This window comes from Saccopteryx leptura, chromosome 3 (genome assembly GCF_036850995.1).
Source record: "Saccopteryx leptura isolate mSacLep1 chromosome 3, mSacLep1_pri_phased_curated, whole genome shotgun sequence".
NCBI classification, from domain to species: Eukaryota; Metazoa; Chordata; class Mammalia; order Chiroptera; family Emballonuridae; genus Saccopteryx; species Saccopteryx leptura.
The window spans coordinates 214,058,997-214,080,949 of NC_089505.1; the positions used below are offsets into that span (position 1 = coordinate 214,058,997).

At 37.6% G+C, this 21,953-nt stretch overlaps 1 protein-coding gene across 6 annotated transcripts in view; it reads left to right on the forward strand.

Annotated features, from left to right (window-relative positions):
• The first annotated feature begins 456 nt into the window (after positions 1–456).
• Positions 457–21,953, forward strand: part of IL1RL2 (interleukin 1 receptor like 2) — a 40,831-nt gene continuing 19,334 nt past the window's right edge. Inside the window, exons 1-8 of one of the 6 annotated variants that reach the window (XM_066377504.1) lie at positions 485–583; positions 1,065–1,134; positions 1,941–2,175; positions 4,124–4,319; positions 5,076–5,235; positions 9,953–10,027; positions 13,766–13,895; positions 14,629–14,765. In XM_066377504.1, the coding sequence (XP_066233601.1) occupies positions 581–583; positions 1,065–1,134; positions 1,941–2,175; positions 4,124–4,319; positions 5,076–5,235; positions 9,953–10,027; positions 13,766–13,895; positions 14,629–14,765 (1,006 nt within the window). In that variant the 5' untranslated portion in view covers positions 485–580. The other 5 variants (XM_066377498.1, XM_066377501.1, XM_066377500.1 and 2 more) reach the window with 5 other exon arrangements.

Below are 21,953 nucleotides of genomic sequence, written 5' to 3' on the forward strand. Positions count from 1 at the left end.
GTTCTAAGTCTCAATGCTCCCAGGCATATCTCTGGGGTATCACCTGATGGCCAGGGGTAACAGATCCCTGTTGACAGTCTCTTATTGAAAAGTTTCAGAGGAGCAGCCTTTGTGCTCCAGAAATTTGAGCATCACCATGGGATGCCTGCTTTCTAGATTTAACCAACCTGGTTCGGACAGATAAATGATATTTCTTACAAGCCACCTGGGATGGTTTCCACTCTTGGAATGTTCAATATCGGCCAATGCAGGGCATGTAATAACTACTCAGGTGGGGTCTGCAAAGGAACGAGTAATTTATTTACAAGGACAATTCAGAATAGACTTAAACAGACATTACTGGTCAGGGACCAGAAAACCAGGCAACAAGCCCTCAGACCAACTTCCTAGTATGATGCCATGTTCCTCCCTACACTTCCTTCCCTTGGATAAGGTAGGCCTGCCACGCCCACGGCGGCAAAAACACCTCCTGATATGGAAATGCCTGGCAAAGTTCATTTTCCGGGTTTCAGCTCCTCCACTCTCTAGAAGTCCGGCACGATCCGGTCCCGTCTCACCGGCAGACACGGGGCTGGGGTCCATGGTAGGTTCGCAGCGAGGGAGAGGCGGCCAACAGATGCGCAACCCCGAGGCTAGAGGCCTGACTCCGGGTGGGGGCCGACCAAGCTGTGCGGCCGTGGGGGAGCGGACGGACGCTTTCTCCAAGCGGAGGTGTGCCGCCTGCATCCACCTGCCGGTCCGTCTTCCTTTCTTCCTGCTGGTCTTTGCCAGGTAGACCTAAGCTGGCTTGTCCCTGGTGAATTGGCGTTTGGAGCGTAGTCTTCATCGCCAGCCCTGCGGATGAGTCCAGGACGCGCGTGGGTGGGAGTTGGGGACCAGGGCCCTCCGCTGCGGCAGGCTGGGAGACGTGCCTCCCAAGGGGCGCAGGATCCGATCCTGCGCGGTTTCCAGATGGCCGAAGGAGATGCCACCGCGTCCCCACAGGAAGCGGCGCGCGCGCGCGCGCGTCCTGGAAGAGGGAACCCCACTCCGTCTCCTCCCACCCTCTTCTCTCTTCCTTGCAGCCTGATATGGGGATGATATTCCTTCTGCTGTGCGGTGTGTCCATCGCTCTTCCACTTTTTATCAGAGCAGGTAGGTGGAGTTAGTCCTCGGGTCTCAGAAGCCGCCCTCAGCCGCATGCCTCCCTGCGATTCTGGCAGCTTGGTGTGCGGACCTGAGCCTTGGCTGTGTAACTCTGAGCCTTAACTGATTACACTTTTCCCAGTGGACCAGGCAGGGTTCCGAATAATGGGGGTTACACTTCCAAGTATCTAATGCTCAGCTCCAAATATCACCTTTAAACTTTGAGGTGACTTTGGAGAGGAGGAGGATTAGGCAAATTTTCAAGTCAAGACTTGAGTTAAACGGTTCAAATGGGAAGAATGCTATTTTGTATGACAGCCATTTTATGACCCAGGATAAAAGCAAATAAACTATTAATAAAAAGTCTTCCAAGAAACAGAAAACTAAGCAATTTGGTAGAGAAGATCTTTAAAGTGAGTAGATCTTTAAACAATAGTTTTTGGTATGGGATACACCTTTTAAGACAGAGAGAAATTGTCGGGTGGCAGGACAAGAAAAAAGGACAAGAATGCTGAGAGAGGACCATTTCCTTTGGTGGAGGAGGAGGAAAGAATGAAGGGTCTTAGAATGGGAGGGAAAGAGGGTGTCCTTCCAGATGAGAAGATGACAGTGAAGAGGACACAGTAAATTCTGTCATACAGAGACATCGGAAGGGCTTTGAATTATGCTTTCAAATCAACAGACTATTTTTAAGAAACTTTCACACTGAGGAAACTCAAATAAAATTGGCTAGGAAATTGACACATTTGTTAAAACTATTAATAAATAACACAAGGGTTCTCTTTCATAATTATTTTTCCCTTCCTTTCCCCTAGATGAATGTCAGGACATTAGTATGCAAAATGAGACACCTTTGGTAAACCAGCCATTTGCTTTCAATTGCACATACCCTCCAATAACATCTGGGAAAGCACATGTAGCGTGGTATAAGTACCCTAACAAAATTCCAGTATCCAAAGATATACAATCTAGAATCTACCAGGATCAAAATTGGATTTTGTTTCTCCCCCTGGCACGGAGGGACTCTGGGATCTACCAATGTGTTATAAAGTAAGTTTCTCATTTAAAATAGAATTAACACTCTATTTCTATCTTTCACGTATATATAATTGGTACTTCCTTCTTTCCTGGAATGCCCAAAGTTTTTGTGATAGATGGCACATCCAGATAGGAATTAGCCTCCTTTGAGCACTTTTTTGGTAAGGAATCTGCTATGGAAATACAACAGTGACCAAGCACCAAGTTTGTTCCAGAGCCTTGGGTCTAAGCCCTGTGCTAGAAAGTAGTATGATATAAATGAATGACACAGGTCTGGTGGGAGACAGCTGAGTCTGGTGGGACTGCGGTGAACTGGAAAACGTATGCCCCACTATAAGCAACGGTCTATTTATCTCAAGTCTATTTTCCAATTTATAAAGAAAACCTGTGAATTTGTGTGTGTGTGTGTGTGTGTGTGTGTGTGTGTGTTTGTTTGCATGTGGCCTAAATAAAACACATCTGTGGAGCAAATATTACTTGAGGGCCCCAATTTTGTTTCTTTCCCTTACTGAAGTATACAACCTTAACAAATTATTTGACCTCCCTGAGCCTTGGTTTTCTTATCTGTAAAAAATGGGAGTCATGTCTGCCTGAAAGGGCTGAAATGAAAATTAGCTGAAATCATGTGTGGGGTCGGTATCTCCGAAACGGAGTTGTATTCTCCCTCTCTTGTTTTGTTTCCCTGGAATTTGCTGGCCCCTTTTGTGTCCTAGCATGGCCTGTGTCCCACTCTGATGTATGCCAGGTTCCTTATTTTCATATGTCAGATTGACTTGAAGGACAAAATTACTTTAGTGGTACACAAATAGGAGTGGCCATTAGCCCATTTGTCTGACCTTTCATGATTTCACTCACTTCATAGATGAAGTTTCTGACATCTTGGAGAGTTCTGCTCTCCTGGTTTTACTCTTGACTATAAATAAACTAGGGTTAGAGGTTGTATATCATACAAATTCACCTTTATATCTAGACTAGATTTAAAATGTTTAAATCTGGGATCTGTGAAATGGAAAAAATCATCTTTTGTAGCAAGTAAACATAGATACTGTCTTTCATGGAAGAAAATAAACAGGAATTCTCACAGAATTTTAGCATTGATATGATATATGTTTAGTAAACTGTATTTTTTATTTCAAATTCATATGAAATTTGTATGAATAATAAATTCCCCATTATTTAATATTCAGTCACATTTACCTTATTATTCTCTCTCTGTATATGTATATGACACAAAATATATTTCTGTATCATTTTTTCCCAAATCATTTCAGTTGTATATATCATGTCCCTTGACCCCATAATATTGTAATGTGTATTTCCTATAAACAAGGATCTTTTCGTACATAATCACAGTATGGTTAACACATTCAGGGAATTTTACTATCATACAATATTTTTAATCTGATTCTCAATCCATATTCTAATTTTATCAATCATCTCAGTGATTACCAATATAAAATTTTTTTTTCCCTTTTCAGTAGGGATCTAATTCAAGATCATGCGTTGCTTTTGATTGTCATGTATTTTTTATCTCTTTTCATCTAGAATAGTTCCTTAGCCTGTTTTTTTATGATATTGACATCTTGAAGGAATACAGGCAATTATTTTATGTGATATTCTTTTATTTGGGTTTGCCAGATATTTCTTCATGGGCCTCCCTGGTTGGAATGTTGTGAAAGTGATCTTGTCTTTTTCAGACAGCATGAGGTGGCAACTGGTGTCCCTTTGCCCCTCGGTGACAATGTTCATTTTGATCACTTGTTAAGGCACTACCCAGTGTTTCCACTGTACAAATAATTTTTTCTTTTTGTAATTAATGATTTGTGAGATGTGTATTGTCTTGTTTCAGATAGAGGGTTGCACAGTACCTTGAAGATGATTTGGACACAGTTGAAGATGAACGGAATCGTTTGATTTTGTGATTGAGTTTATAAGGTTTCAATCTCTTATTTTCTTACAGTAATACAAATATGTGTTACCAAATACATGTAAACCTGACTGTGCTTGAAAAACAGTGGTGTAATACTTCCGGAGACAGTCAAATACATTTATCAGATGAGTACAAACAAATACTACATGTTGGAAAAGATGACAGTCTTATGTGTCATCTGAATTTCCCGAAGAGTTGTGATTTGGATTCAATAAAGTGGTATAAGGTAAAAAAAGGGGGAGGATTTTTCTATTAATACTTTGTTTCCTCCCCCTCCCCTTTCTCCTCATCCTCCTCCCCTTCCTTGTCGTTGTCGTCTTCTTCTTCTTCTTCATTATTATTATTATTATTATTATTATTATTATTAAGTGAGAGATGGGAAAGCAGGGAGGTAGAGAGATAGACAACAACCAGAGAGATTACTCTCAAACAAATGTAATCATCTTATTCACTTGTGTAAAGGGCTTCTAATGTTCATTCCCTCTTCATGGTGTTCTATGAATGGATGCCTGGCCATCTCCCTGGTTTCATTCTCTCCACTCTCCCATGGCCAGAATATCTTAGCCAGAGGCTCTGGCTATTTTATGCCTTGGAACCATTGTACAGGCTGGGCCAAGAGTGTTCTTTTTGGTCTTTAAAATTTACTGTCAAATGCTGGCTGACATTATTATGAACATTTTAATTATAAATCTTATTAGTGAGCTATTGGCCAAGAATACGTAAATAAAAATCAAAACCTTCTGAAAATTTAAACTCTAAATGCCTCAGTGGATGACAGCAGAGGCTGTCCATTAGACTTAATATTTATAAAACTCATTTTAGCCTGTTAAAAATTTTCCGTCAACTCTTTGTTAGGTTATAAACTATTCAATGTCTAGGAAACATAGGTTTCTTTTATCTTTTTACTGTTTATAGAATGGTGCCAACTAGGAATGTAACTGATACCCAAAAGACTTTATAAGTTAATTTTTTTAAAATTTAGGACTGTAAAGAGATTAAAGGAGAACGATTTACTTATTGGGGAATAAAACTTTCAGTGAACAATGTTTCGGCAGAAGATGGAGGGAACTATGCATGTGAAGCCAGATTGACACTGGCAGGAAGATTATACACGGTTTTAAATAGAATTGCTGTGAATGTCAGTAAGTATGCTCATGTTCATTGTCTGTACTGCCTCTCAACTTTGTGGAAGATGACTCTCAGACTTTAAGACAGATGATTCTTTATCCTGATTTTCCTGAAGGTTAGCAGGCTCTAAACTTGTCATTTTAGAAGAAAGCGGTAGAAAAAATGAATCAAAATGGTATGAGCAGTTTAATTTCTTCACCTGAGAAAACAGAATACTCAAAACTCTTGATTAATTGTAATTAAGAAAAAGCCTGTTGGTTTATTTATAGAAATTAAGTGAGATTATGTATGTAGAATAGCTACCGGGATGCCTGGTTAAGGATAGGTATTTAGTAAATGGTGGCTGTTGTGAAAATAACTCTATTTCCCTTAGCCCTCACTGATGTGTCTCTTTCAGTGGGCCACACAAGCTTCAACCTCTCCTGTGTCAGCTGCCGCAGAGTTGAAGGTTTCTGGAATTGGTTCCAGTGTGATTTTAGTTCCCAACCCAGAGCAGCTGGTTTTCTTGAACATAAAACCTGGAAATTTGAAAGCAGAACCTTAGGGGTAGAAAAAAAAACAAATAAAAATCTATCTCAAGCTATTAATTTTACAGAGGTCCAAAAGGAGAACAACTTACTGAAGCTTACAGTGCTGGTTAGTGCCAGAAACAGAGCCAGAACTCAGGCATTCAGGGCATAGGAGCACATTGTTCCTTCTAAACACATTCAGCAAGGAGTTTCTGCTGTGTTGCCTTTTGCCTTTTAAATTTTTTTCTTTGTACAGCCTGACCAGGCAATGGTGCAGAGCATCAGATGGGAACACTGACCCCGAGGTCACCAGCTTAATTGCAGGCTCATTTGGCTTGAGCATGGCCTCACCAGCTTGAGCACTGGGTTATTGGCTTGAGCAAAGGATCATAGACATGATTCCATGGTCACTGGCTTGAGCCCAAAAGTCACTGGCTTGAGCCCAAAGGTCACTGGCTTGAGCCCGAGATTTCTGGCTTGAGCAAGGGGTCACTCACTCTACTGGAGCCCCCTGGTCAAGGCACATATGAGAAAGCAATCAATAAACACCTAAGGAGCCACAACAAAGAATTGATGCTTCTCATTTCTTTTCCTTCCTGCCTGTCTGTCCCTCTCTCTGTCTCTCTCTCTTGCTAAAAAAAAAGAAAAGAAAAAAAAATTACCATAGAGAGTTGTTTTTTATATTTACTCATCTAAGTGGAAAGAACTGAAGGCTAAACATATCTTTATTTTTTAAATAAATCTATTGAGGTAGTATTGGTTAATAATACTATATATGTTTTAGATAAACAATTCTGTAATACATCTGTGTATATATCTTTGACTTGGACCTTCATGTTTGTCACAGATATCTGTCAGACTTTATGTACTGGGGATACTTAGATATTTCTTGATGGTGTGGTTCTCTTAAGAGATGTGTCCAGCATGAGTGGCTTCCTGCTTGTCACCTGGAGCCTCTTAAGTATGAAAATTAATTGCACTAGCTTTTATGATTTTTATGCTTTAGGTTTTATGCTAAGTGACATAATTCTGAAAGTAGGCACTTTCTTTCTCTTGTTCACAGTTGAATCTCTAATACTTAACCCATTGCCTAACCTACATAAGGCACAAGTCTACGTTTTACAGAATAATTAACTACTATTATACTTTAGTTTTATTGATAGCTGAGGGAATTTTTTGAAATGTAAAATTTCAAATGCAACTGAAAAATACTTCAAGAGGTCACTGAGTTCAAGAGTATACATCTCATGTCATTAAAGCAAACATTTATTTTTTAAAATTTATTTATTTATTTATTTATTTATTTATTTATTCAGTAAGAGGAGGGGAGGCAGAGACAGACACCTGCATGCTCTCCAATCGGATTTACCTGGCAAGCCCAGCAGGGGGCGATGCTCTACCCATCCAGGTGTTGCTCCATTGCTTAGCAACCAAGCTCTTCTTAGCACCTGAGGTGGAGGCCGTGGAGACATCCTCAGTTTCCAAGGCCAACTTGCTCCAACAGAGCCATGACTACAGGAGGGAAAGAGAGAGAGAGAGAGAGAGAGAGAGAGAGAATCAAGAAGGGGAGGGGTGGAGAAACAGATGGGTGCACTTATTCTGTGTGCTCTGACTGGGTATCGAGCCTGGGACATCCTCACACCAGGCTGATGCTCTACCACTGAGCAAGCCGGCAAGGGCTGTAAACATTTATTTTTGATCTGTTATATGCCCTAAATTATTAAAACCTGATAAGTAAAAAAATTAAAAAAACATTGTTTCTTCTATTGAGAAGTTCTCAGCCTAGTGGTAGTGAATCTAGAGATCTTAACAATTGTGGTAAGGATAGACTTATAGACAGGAAATGATTCATAAGTAGCCACAAGGGTGGCAAGTAAATGGTCTGGAAGGCTTCCAAGAAGAAATATCTTCTCCACTGAATTTTGAAGGAAGAGTAAAATCTACATAAATAAAGAAGAGTGAGAAGGTGCAGAAAGAATAGTGTAAGGCAAAGCATAGATGTGTCTACCATCATAGATTATGTTGAAAGTAAAACTAATCTTGTTAGAGCATATGTAAGTATGAGGTGAGGAGTGGTGGAAGCTGAGGACATTGAGACAAACAGTGGCAAGGTCAAGGAGGCCGGTTATATACAAGCTTTACCATGTAGCCTCTGAACAGCCTCGGGATGGGTATAAGTACAGAGTGACAAGGCTGTATCTGTGATGGGTGACAGTTTTGAGATGATTTGAGCAGGAATTGAAGAGGGTCTGGAGGCCTAGACCATTTAGACTACTCCTTCAATGTCCTAATAATCTAAACTTGGATGGAAGTAGTAGGGCTTCTTTTTAGGTAGTTATTTAGTGACTCTTTATTCAGTGTTTAAAAAGGCCAGTCCCTGTGCTAAGCAGTGAGACATGATGGTGAGGAAGACAGCCAGGACCACTGCTCTGAGGGAGCTTTGAAGTCTGAGCAGGGAAGGAGGCAGAGAGTTATCAGGTAGTCTATTAATGAGTAATTACCAAGAAGATTAATGCAATGAAGGAAAGGAAAATATGAGATCAGATAGACAAGGACCTGTTGAGAAGACAGTGGGTCAGGAAAAGCTTCCTAGTAATAGTGATGTTAGTGGTCAGGAAGCATTAACTTTGTGATGGAATGGCAAAGATTTTTTGAGACTGAGGATGCAGCTGGAGTGAAGGCCCTATAACAAGACAGACCACACTGTCTGAAGGACTGAAAGCAGACAGGTTGGCTGGTGTTATGCAGAGTGAGGGAGGCAATGGCAGTTTGAAGTTGGAGAAGTAAACAAGGCCAAGATTAGGTAGGAATCCAAAGTGAGGAGTATGGATTTTATTCTTAGAGAAATGGTAATCAGCCGGAGAGGTTGAGAGCAGGAGAGTTGCTGGTGTGATACCAAGTAGGCACAGACAACATGGTAACACTGAAGATAGAATGATGTGAATTGATTTGAAGCATTTTAGGAGGTAAAATCCACAGTTCTCAGTGTTGGCTTGAATATGGGGTAAGGGATGTGGCAAAGTCAAGGAAGCTAGGCCTTTGGGCATACATAACTGATTGGGTGGAGATATTATTCAATGAAATAAGATAACTTTGGAGGAAAACTGGGTTTGGGAGTGTAATCATGAGTTTTGTCATGGATAAGCTGAATACTTGGTATTTTTGAGATGCTCAAGTGGGGATATCCAGTAGGCCTTCATCTCTGTGGGTCTGGATCTTAGAGAAACAGCTGGAGATACAACTTGTGAAATCACTGACATTTAGATGGTAATTGAAGAGCTGGATGTAAATGAGAATGCCTCAGGAAAATAGAGGGTGTAGAAGTGAAGAAAGAGGCACAAACTGAGAAATGGTAAGAGGTGATTGATAATTTGAAGGGGGTAAAAAAAGCTATTGCCTAGAATGACTTCTAAATTTTAGATGTGTGTGATCACTTGGAAAGTGGAACATTATCTACTGGTGATGACTTCTGTTTGGAGTATATTGACTATGAACTGTTTATAGAAGATGCAAATTGCCATCATAAAAGATATATGTTTTTGCATTTCCCTATATTACTTTTTTTCTAACTTTTCCACAGTCCACCCAAATGTATAGGAAGAATATGGGACTAAGAGGGTGATTGCTAAATTTTCATGGAAAAATGGAGAAAGGAAGAAGCCAAGAAAGACAAAAGGGTGAGGGATCAATATAAGGTAGAAAATTATAAAGTGGGGTAGAGAAATGAAAGATCTGAAGAATAAATGGAGGATAAAGGATGGAAAGAATATGGAAAAGCAGGGTTGGAGAATGGAGGAATGAGACTGAAGATAAAATATTAGGGTCATTATTTTTCTCTTTCTAGAACCTAAGCCAGAGGTTTAATAATAGCCACTGCTTAAGAAGTATATTTGGATTATTAGTCATTAAAATTTTATTACACAGTCTCACCAGCTTATATTTATATCAAATAGATGATGGCAAAGCAAACTTTCTTGGTAGGCCAGCTTTTAGGGTTTTGTTATTTCCTTAGCAATTCAATTATTTCTGGTTTAAAAATATGCATTTATGAAGTGATGTTTTGTCATACCATGAGTTCTGTTTTTAATTGACAAATGTTTTTCGAAGGTCTGCTCTGTGCCAAGTTTTTTTTTTTTTTTTGTAATGTTATTATCACATCAAAGTAGTGAGGAATATATCATATGTGATTCTAATGCAATTTTCTGTGGGTATGATTTCTTAGGAGTAAATGTTGGACATGGAGGAAGAATCCCTAAGATAACTTATCCAATAAACAATACCATTGAAGCACAGCTTGGTGAGTAAAGTTGTGGAAGCCACTGGGAACATTAAGGGCAGAAATCAATATGTCCACATAGCCTTGTGAGTTTTTTGAATTTTAAGGGTAAGGACAAATTCCATAAACACCCAGTTTCCAGCTGTAGATGTACCTGAGCTCATCAGGAGAAGCACCAAAATAAACAGTTCAGAGCTGAGTCTTGGGGAAGTTGAGGCATCGAAGTTCTGGCAGTGAGCACCATGGGTCTAAATCAGTGATTTTTAACCAGTGTGCCACAAGAACTTTTAAAATGTAGACTATCCGACTATTTAATCAGAGTCACTGACCTCTTTTTCCTTAGATTGCCAAATAAAAAGAAAATGACAACAGCCCATACAACAATAGCTGTCCAGTGTGAATAAATATATATCGTTATTTTTGTGTCAGATTGGCAAAAAATATATTTTTTGGTGTATGGCAAATTTTAGTAATTAATTTATGAGTGCATGAGATGGAAAAGGTTGAAAATTGGTGGATGAAATGATTAATGTAAATCTGTTTATGTGAAGACAATAAAAAGGTAAAAATAATTACTGAAAGAGATGATACATAATATAAATTACTACTATAATATTGGTCAAGAATTCTGAATTATATAATCTTGCAGTGGAAAGTATACTAAAGGCATAGGGAGAGTTATCATGTTATATTCCTTATTTTACACAGGAAGGGATCAGTAAACATTGTCTCAGTTTGTGATCTAAGTGGAGAAAAAGGAGCTCAAATTATTATTTTTTAAATTTAAAGGTAATCACCAGTAAAATAAAAACAGGTTGAGTAACTTCTGAAGACAAAAAAGAAAAGTTCTATTAAATGACAGATGCTCAGGTTGAGTCAAATATTAAAAGCTGATTACATGCTATTCTCAAAAGACATAGATCTAAAAGTAAATGACCTAGAAGATTAAATATAAATTCGTAAGTGAGATATATCTTACAAAAATTAACACAGAAATCAGATTGGCAACATTAATCTTTTAATTTGATAAATATATTTTAATGAAAAAAGTTAACTGACAAATTGAATTGATACTAATAAAAATTAGAATACCTCCCCCCTCAAAAAAAATTATACGTCAAATAGCAGTGCATCAGAATATTTGAAGCTAAAGGTCTCAGGTATACAAAAACAATATAAGATAAAACAATTGTTTCGATTATTGCGGGAGATTTCAACATACTCTGGATTTGACAAATTTGTTAGTCAAATAAAGATCTAAAAGAGTCTAATAATATAAGAATAATGTATTAAATAAATCATACTCATACACATCTGTGAAAAACTTAGAGTCCCAAAAGAGGAAATAAACAGATCCTATGGTACAATCGCAATGCAGTAAGTCTAAAAATTTACAACAAAAATCAAAACAATAATAAACTCCACAAAAATAAAATTAACTAATTTTAAAAATTAAGCAACAACAAATATGTCTTCTAATTATTTGCTTTGCTGGTTAGATTTCATCCAACATCAAGTTACAGATTATTTAGCAAATAATGGCATTGGAAGCATGTCAAGCTTCATGATCGGTGACCAGTGCTGAATTCCAAACTGTAGCAGGAAAAATGACACCCAAAAGGAGTATAATAGACACCCAGACAACTTAATAGAGGAAGATGAATTTATTAATAGCTGGCAAAGCACGTGATGCTAGTAGTACCAAAGCACAAGCTCCCCGAAGTTATATTTTTTACATCTTACATACCGTTTACAGTGTCCATGCAAGGGGCATGTGACAAGTGCCTGATTTCTTTGACTTCTTTGTGTGTAGACCTATATAACTTTTGAGTCCCCAGAAGGGGAGGAGGTATGAGGGGAGATTTGGCCTGTCTGTCCTTGACTGTTCATATATATTACTTTCCTTGCTGGTGCTTTAAGTTTTTTTCAGAGAGCTGATAAAGGGTCTACAGCTGTAGTTTGTTACTTTTCAAACTTTCTCAGTGAGCCCTTTGAGCCCTTCCTTCCTCAGTTCAAAACCTGGAGGTCACTGGCTTGAGCGCAGGATCACAGACATTGCAGGCCCTTTTTCCTGCATTCTTCTGGTTTTTTCCCTCTCCAAACAAGATATAAATGTCATCACTAATAATAGGAAGTGTAGAAATAATTAAGTATGTAAACTAATCATTTAACAACATTTTAAAAAGGGGCAACTAACTAAATAACCCCTTGGAAGAAAATAATGAATTTTAATAATGAATTTATTAAATGATAAGTTCCAGAGTTGGTTCTGGGATAGAAAGTTTGAGGACAGAAAATAGAAAAGTCCAGCAAATATAATCCCCCAAAGTGGAGAAACTGAAATATAAAAGAAATGAGAAAGCTGATAAAAGAACAAGTAGAAAGGAGATAAAATCTGTTTAAAAGGCTTTGTATGTACATAGTTTAATAGAGGTCTTGTAAACCTTCAAGGAAATAATAATGGTCATAATAGAAGATATTTGTCTAATGTTACTCACCATGTGAGTTCTCTAATGGATTTTATAAACACCTAGAAAAGATAAGTGTATTCGTTAACTCTCTTAATTAACTTTGTTCCCTCTTCTTGTCTTTGAAAATTCTAGCCCATGTGTTTAAACAATAAAAAGACAAGAGATATAAACCTTGAAAAAAGAAGGTCAGCATATATCTATTTTAAGTGATAGATGGATATTTATTTGGAAATAACTAAGAAAATTCTCTAGAAAACCATAATCACTAGCAATTTTTCAGTAAGTTATTTCAATATAAAATAAACTTTCAAAGCTGACATCATTTTTATATGCCTGAAAGAATCACATATTATGTAATTTGAAAAAAGTGACATTTATAATCACAATAAAATAGCAACACATTAAGAATAAAATGAACAGGGAATTTGAAAGACCTGCTTAAATACATTTTAAAAATTGCAACATTTTAAGCCAGAACATTGAAGAAGACAAGTTTTAGTGATTTCCTTCCCATGTTACTAAATGGGAACACTCAAAAGTAGGTTATTTCTCCCAGGCTAACATACAACTTTAAAATAATATCAATTAAATTGCACTGAAATTGTGAAACTTGACAAAGTTTTTCTAAAATTCTTGTCAAAAAATGCTGGCATGAGTTAGCAAACCAATAATTGAAAGAAGAAATAGAGATAATTTCTACTATATATTAAAGTGTATTGATTGTAAAATTATACTAAGTAAATGTTAATATTTACATATAGATAGATTAAAGAAGCATAAAACAAAAACAGATGCTAGATATAGGAATTTAGTAAAAGAGATTTGGGGCATTTAAAAAATGTATAAGGAAGAAGAAACAGTATATATGTGATTTGTTAAATTTGAAGAATATGTAGTTTATTCTTTACCTACTACCATATACAAAACACATTTTTAATGAATTAAGGAAATGCATATAAAAATAAAATCAGAAAAGTGACATTAAAATATAAAGACAGATTTTTATCTAATGTCAGAATGATGTACTTTTGAAACAAAAGCAGTGGGAAAAGAATAAAAAAATCAGGCAAGCATAAATAATGTGAACATCTGTATTGATGAATAATGGTAAAAATTGCAAGGTCCCTTGTCCCTTGTGATCTCTGCCCAATAAAGTAGATCATAATTGACCTCAGGAATGTATTTTTGCTAATCGAAAGATAATCAAGGCTCAAAACAGGGTATATTTGTTAATCAGTTCATTTTTGGTAGAATTTTTATTTAATGTTTATGACTTTGGTTTTTGTAGGCTCCACCCTTATCGTAAACTGCAGCATAATAGACACGAAGGATAATACAAATCTTCGATGCTGGAGGGTCGGTAGCACTTTGGTGGATACTTACTATGAAGAGTCCAAACGAATCCAAGAAGGAATTGAGTAGGTATTTGGTTTTTCTGGCTTCTTTAAAAGCTAGCAATACTTTCTTCATTTAAGTGGTTTGGTGTTAGTACTACTTTTTTTTTTTGAGGTGGTTCTCACTGCCTCCTCATCACTTCTTTTGGCTTTGTCTTTCAAAGATCTCTCAGTGCTGCTATGTGTGAACAAGCAACTGGTTCAAAGAAGTGCGAGATGCTCAGATTCTCAATCCTTTCTATATCCTAGTTTGAGATAAAGTGAAATGGGAAGTATGGCCTGTAGGCAATAAGTTTAACCCTGGTCAGCTACTGGTCTCATTTCTAGTCAGTCATACAATGAACCCTGGGCCTTCAAGACTTAAGTAGCAAAACAAGGGGCACCTCAGGGACTCTTGGGGAGATAGTGCATAATTGTTAGATGATTGAGTGGTAAGAATCGAATTTATAGTGGTCTGAATAGAGTGGTGTAAAATAAGACCATGAACTAAGGGCAGAAGAACTTGTGTTGGCCTTGCTGTGTAGATGAGTTGGATAAGTGGAGAGGGAGAGGGAGACCTTTAATGCTGAGGGTGGTATCTGTGATTAACAGAACCACGCCTCTTTGTCACACTGTCTCCAAGATAATGCAAATTTTGAACTACATACCTCATCGAACTACTCAGTGAATAGGGTAAAATCATCCCCTAGACTAAAGCATATAGAATATGTTGGGTAAAATATGACATGTATTAATGATTGGCTCTTTTCTTTTACAGAACCCAGGTTTCTTTTCAGGAACATAATTTTTACACAGTGAACCTAACCTTTTTAGAAGTGAAAAAAGAAGATTATGGCCATCCTTTTACATGCCATGCTGGCATGTCTGCAGCATACTTTATGTTAAAACCCCCAGGTAATGTTCCTGTGGTTAAATACTGTTCAGAATGTTCAAAAATGATGGCAGGGAAATGCATATGAAAGGCAAATAGTAATAAATGTTTGGCGTGAGGCAACAGAGTGGTAATAAACAGACAAACTGAATATGAAATCTGGGCAAGAGCTGATGTAATGTCTGACGACACTGCAGTGAGGCTGTGACTGCAATGTACTAATCTTTTAAAGTGCCATATTTATATACATTGAGGTTCTATGCATCAAAATTCTAGAAAACAGAACTGTTCCTCTTAAATAAAACCCAATTGCTCAACATTTATAAGCATGTGATAGTCATCTTCAACTTTTAGGGTTTTTTTTTGTTATAAATAATAGGATGCGAAAATAAAATATTTATGTATATTTTTATCATATAACTTTGTAAAGTTATCTATAAAGGCTGAATTCTGATACTTGAGAAGAAGGCCTTCAAACTTAATGTATATACATAAATTGTTTCTTAACATTGTACAGAGCATGATTACCCACAGGAGGTAATAGAACCAGAGGGTAGGTAGTGATGGATACAAACATCATCTGGAAAGCAGCTATAAATTAATTACTAACATATCAAGGGAAGCATCTGAAGCATCTTGTAAAATGTTGATGTGTGGCTTACCAAGACTGTTTTTCTTTCTTGATTCTATTAATATTAATTTTTTTTCTTTTTGGCTAACTACATGCAAGAGAGAGAGGGCTTGAATTTTCCAGTGTCCCTTAATGATCAGTTAAGCCTGTGTGTGCATGTATCTAGCTAAAATCCTACCAGAAATGTTTTCTAGAACTTAACACAAAATACTAGTTCAGTGTATGCTGAATGGAGCTGTCACATGTACCTTAGCCCCTGCCAAGTCTCTGACCTCATGAGTGCCCCAATGAATAACACTGAATAAGGATGTGTCCACAGCAGCTTGTGACCCTGACCTCACCTCCATGACCTGGAGGCCAAGGTCACTGTGTCCCCAGTTGCCGTAACTGTGAGTAAGTACACAGCACTTCCTCTCCTCACCTGGACCCAGGGAAATCTCTTTTGGATTGCAACAGGTGGATAAAGTCTTGGGCTCATCAGCCACTACAGTCCATTTTCCTCTTCCCTTCTCATAGAAAGTCATTTTTGATCATTTTCCTCCCAATCAGTGCTGTGAATCTTATCTCTTTTGGTGACACATCTGGGTGATTCTCGAGGTTCTGTCATCAGTCTCATGGCTTCAACTGTCATCTCTGTGCAGATGCCATTCCACGTCTCCAACCATATTCTCCCTTTCCACGCGGCAGCCCTGTACTTCCAGCTGCTGATTGCACTTACTTAAACTTTATATGAAAGGGAATAGTACAGAGATGGGTTAAGGTCAGTTGAGGCCCTGGGCGCAGAAGAAAATATTGGGTCCCTTAAAAATAAATAAAAAATATTCTGCACTATTAATGTTAAAATTGCACATATGAAACCAAACTTGGTGTCATTAGAAAAAATGTAAAGATGGGGTTTTGCGGGGCCCTTCAGAAGTCGGGGTCCTGGGCGCATGCCCGGTGCACCCTCCGTTAAATCCGCCTCTGGAATATATAGTATATTTCTTTTTATGTTTTGCTTCTTAGGTTTATGGGTTTCATTGTTGTCTTAGTGATGTACCCTGTAGCTGTAGTTCATTTTTATTGTTGAATCATATTCCATTGAATAACGAAATCATAACTTATCTATTCTACTCTATGTATGTCATCCTCTGAGTTGTTCTCAGCTTGGGACAATTTGTAAACAATGTTGCTGTGGAAATTTCTGAGTGTGTGAGCTTGTACTCACTAGAAGCATTCCTCTACAGTATTTCGTTAGAAGTAGAATTGCTACAGAGAGTATTCTAGGTTCACCCCTGAGAAAAGAGGGAGCTTAACCGTGGGAAACTTTAGAGATTGCATAATACCTGAAGTGGTTATAATTGAAATCTGCCTCAATTTAGAAGTTTGAGTTCTTTGTTTAGTAACCTTGAATGAAAATGACCAGCATAGATTTTCTCTGCTAGTACTAATTTTTAGATACTGAGTACTTGGAAGCACTGTGTTCAGAAGGATTTCAAGGCAAAGTCCAGGCTGAGAGAAATAATTCTGTTATCAGTTTATACTTGCAGATCATGCAGGAGGGAGGTGGGTGGTTTTTTCTTCTTTGCTGTGGATCAGTTAGGAAAGCTGTGCTTAACAGATTCACCTTTGCTTATTTCACATATCACATGCAATGCATTTTTTTTTGGACATGTGTATTTTGTTTTGTTTCCCCTGAGTTCTTAGAAACATTATTCTCTTAAATCCAAGCCCCTGGGTTTACTTAGGGCCAGAGGTAAGGTTACAGGTTCTCCATTTGAATTTCACAGTTCATTTGAAGACACATCCAGATAGAATCTTGTTTAGTTTATCTGAAGCAAGGTCACTAGAAAGTTGTTTGGATGGCATGTACCTTTCAGTGAATTTCTTTTAACCACTTATTCTCAGATACCATCTCAGTTTAAGGCTGGTGGTAGCCATATGGACCCAAATGGCTAATATTACCCTTACATAACCTTCAACAAGCTGCTGGTGTCTCAACAGTGAGTTTTCTACTTACTTCAGTTTCAAAGCTCATATTCCCTTTGAACTTATTCATTCATTTCTGTTTCCAATTTTATCATCTTTTAGAAAAGAAGGTATCAACTCTCCTGAATTCAAGTATTTCAGGCTATCACTGTTGTCTACTTATCAGGGGATTCTGAATCTCACAAATCGTGTGAACATGGTCTCCTTATCATGGACATTGACAATACCAAGACCTCTGAAATGTACATTACGGGTTCTCAGACATCGGTCCTCCCAAAGAGAGAGGTGGCATTGGTGTTCCAAGAACTTGGAAGGGGCAAAGACATATGGGGGTTGGGAGGGAAGGCAGAATCCATTCAAGAGTTAGAAACTAGAAGTGCAAAGAAGTGGTCAGAATCAGATTGAGCACCAGAGTGCAGAGCAGATCCACTTGGCTGTGCTGGGACTTAATGGATTGATGTTGTTTTGGCCCAGAACTATGTAGACATTGTGTCTATAGATATTGTGTTTTATTGTGTCATGTATTTGAAGACATATGGTCATTGCTAGAGATGTCTTTGGCCTCAAAATGTTTGCAACATGGTGTGGCTTAAGTCAGGTTGTAGTAAGTGCTTTAATGAGTATTTTAAAATTGTTAATGCTCTGTGAAATCAAAGAAAAGTGAATCCCACTCCTCACCCCTAAACATAGCTTCTAGCGGCAACTGGAGGATCATGAAGAGGATCTATGAAGGAAGTGGTATATGTGGTGGGTTCTAAGAATGAAGAGGATTTCTCTTCCTCTCTCCTCCTTCTCCTTTTCTAATTCTCTCCTTCTTAGAACCTCTTTCTTGGGCAACACAAGTTTGGGTTTTGGTGAGGAAGAAAGCTGTGATGTTCCTCTTGTCAGCTATGTAAGAAGGAGCATGATTTTTTTGCAGAATTGGAGTTCCAGAGGAACTGGTTCTGCTCCTTGATCATCTCCTGCCCACAACTTTTTCCATAATTGCTCTGTGGTGTGCTTACAAGCAGAGCAAGACATAAACACCCTTCCTGAGACTGCATCGCTCAAACAAGCACCCAGTCCAGGCTCTGACACAGAGAGGCTCAAGTGGGAGTTTGGCTTTTAGCCAGTCTTGTAGAGCCAACAGAAATGTTTTCCAAGGGAGGCAACTGATGGTTCTTTATGACACGACTCCTGCCATTCAGTTGGGAGTAATGAAGAAAGCAGCTGTAACAATATTATAATCAAGAATGTGTGTCAATACCACCTAGGGAACTTTCCTAATCATGTACTAGGCTTCCAACCTGGAGTGCTGATTCAGGTGGACTTGGCCATATGTTTTTCAACAGCAGTCCTCACACATTTGAAACCATCCTGTATCTGCCTTTGGGCACTGCGGTTCCGCAGAATTTCCTTTCTCAGGTTCCCAAGAAGACTTTGTTCCTAAAATGCATAGGTCAGACTAGATTATTTGACTCTCATGTATATTATTTTTTTTAATAAATTTTTATTGATGTTAATGGGATGACATTAATAATTCAGGGTACATATATTCAAAGAAAACATGTCTAGGTTATTTTGTCATTAAATTATGTTGCATACCCCTCACCCAGAGTCAGATTGTCCTCCGTCATCCTCTGTCTAGTTTTCTCTGTGCCCCTCCCCCTCCCCCTAACTCTCTCCCTCCCTCCCTCCTGCGTCCTCCCTCCCCCCACCCCTGGTAACCACCACTCTCTTGTCCATGTCTCTTAGTCTCGTTTTTATGTTCCACCAATGTATGGAATCATGTAGTTCTTGTTTTTTTCTGATTTACTTATTTCACTCTGTATAATGTTATCAAGATCCCACCATTTTGCTGTAAATGATCTGATGTCATCATTTCTTATGGCTGAGTAGTATTCCATAGTGTATATGTGCCACATCTTCTTTATCCAGTCTTCTATTGAAGGGCTTTTTGGTTGTTTCCATGTCTTGGCCACTGTGAACAGTGCTGCAATGAACATGGGGCTACATGTGTCTTTACGTATCAATGATTCTGAGGTTTTGGGGTATATACCCAGTAGAGGAATTGCTGGGTCATAAGGTAGTTCTATTTGCAGTTTTTTGAGGAACCACCATACTTTCCTCCATAATGGTTGTACTACTTTACATTCCCACCAACAGTGTATGAGGGTTCCTTTTTCTCCACAGCCTCTCCAACATTTGCTATTGCCCGTCTTGTTGATAATAGCTAATCTAACAGGTGTGAGGTGGTATCTCATTGTAGTTTTGATTTGCATTTCTCTAATAACTAATGAAGCTGAGCATCTTTTCATATATCTGTTGGCCATTTGTATTTCTTCCTGGGAGAAGTGTCTGTTCATGTCCTCTTCCCATTTTTTTATTGGATTGTTTGTTTCTTTGTTGTTGAGTTTTATGAGTTCTTTGTAAATTTTGGATATTAGGCCCTTATCTGAGCTACTGTTTGAAAATATCAGTTCCCATTTAGTTGGCTGTCTGTTTATATTGATATGAGTTTCTCTTGCTGAGCAAAAACTTTTTATTCTGATGTAGTCCCATTCATTTATCTTTGCCTTCACTTCTCTTGCCATTGGAGTCAAGTTCATAAAATGTTCTTTAAAACCCAGGTCCATGAGTTTAGTACCTATGTCTTCTTCTATGTACTTTATTGTTTCAGAGCTTATATTTAGGTCTTTGATCCATTTTGAATTAATTTTAGTACACGAGGACAGGTTGTAGTCGAGTTTCATTCTTTTGCATGTGGCTTTCCAGTTTTCCCAGCACCATTTGTTGAAGAGGCTTTCTTTTCTCCATTTTGTGTTGTTGGCCCCCTTATCAAAGATTATTTGACCATATATATGTGGTTTTATTTCTGGGCTTTCTATTCTGTTCCATTGGTCTGAGTGTCTATTTTTCTGCCAATACCATACAGTTTTGATTATTGTGGCCCTATAATATAGTTTAAAGTCAGGTACTGTAATGCCCCCAGCTTCATTCTTTTTCCTTAGGATTGCTTTAGCTATTCGGGGTTTTTTATAGTTCCATATAAATCTTATGATTTTTTGTTCCATTTCTTTAAAAAATGTCATAGGAATTTTGATGGGAATTGCATTAAATTTATATATTACTTTGGGTAATATGGCCATTTTAATTATATTTATTCTTCCTATCCAAGAACAAGGAATATTTTTCCATCTCATTGTGTCTTTTTCTATTTCTCTTAGCAATGCCTTGTAGTTTTCGTTATATAGGTCCTTTACATTCTTTGTTATGTTTATTCCTAGCTATTTTATTTTTTTTGTTGCAATCGTGAAGGGGATTATTTTTTTGAGTTCGTTTTCTAATATTTCATTGTTGGCATATAGAAAGGCTATGGACTTTTGTATGTTGATTTTGTATCCTGCGACCTTACTGTATTGGTTTATTGTTTCGAGTAATCTTTTTGTGGAGTCCTTTGGGTTTTCGATGTATAGGATCATATCATCAGCAAAAAGTGATACCTTTACTTCTTCTTTTCCGATGTGGATGCCTTTTATTTCTTTGTCTTGTCTGATTGCTCTGGCCAGAACTTCTAGCACCACGTTAAATAAGAGTGGAGAGAGTGGACAACCCTGTCTTGTTCCTGATTTACGGTGGAAAGTCCTCAGTTTTACTCCATTTAATATGATGTTGGCTGATGGTTTATCATATATGGCCTTTATCATGTTGAGATATTTTCCTTCTATACCCATTTTGTTGAGAGTCTTAAACATAAAATTGTGTTGTATTTTATCGAAAGCCTTTTCTGCGTCTATTGATAAGATCATGTGGTTTTTGTTCTTTGTTTTGTTGATATGGTGTATTACGTTAACCGTTTTACGTATGCTGAACCATCCTTGAGATTCTGGGATGAATCCCACTTGATCATGATGTATTATTTTTTTAATATGTTGTTGTATTCGATTTGCCAGTATTTTGTTTAGTATTTTAGCATCTGTATTCATTAGAGATATTGGTCTGTAGTTTTCTTTCTTTGTGCCATCCTTGCCTGGTTTTGGTATGAGGGTTATATTGGCCTCATAAAATGTGTTTGGAAGTATTGCTTCTTCTTCAATTTTTTGGAAGACTTTGAGTAGAATAGGAACCAAGTCTTCTTTGAATGTTTGATAGAATTCACTAGTATAACCGTCTGGGCCTGGACTTTTATTTTTGGGGAGGTTTTTAATAGTTTTTTTCTATTTCCTCCCTGCTGATTGGTCTGTTTAGGTTTTCTGCTTCTTCATGACTCAGTTTAGGAAGGTTGTATTGTTCTAGGAATTTATCCATTTCTTCCAGATTGTTGTATTTGGTGGCATATAGTTTTTCATAGTATTCTACAATAATTCTTTGTATATCTATGATGTCTGTGGTGATTTCTCCTCTTTCATTTTGGATTTTATTTATTTGAGTCCTGTGTCTTTTTTCCTTGGTGAGTCTTGCCAAAGGTTTGTCAATTCTGTTGATCTTTTCAAAGAACCAGCTCCTTGTTTTATTGATTTTTTCTATAGTTTTTCTGTTCTCTATTTCATTTATTTCTGCTCTGATTTTTATTATCTCCTTTCTTCGGCTGGTTTTGGGTTGTCTTTGTTCTTCTTTTTCTAGCTCCTTAAGG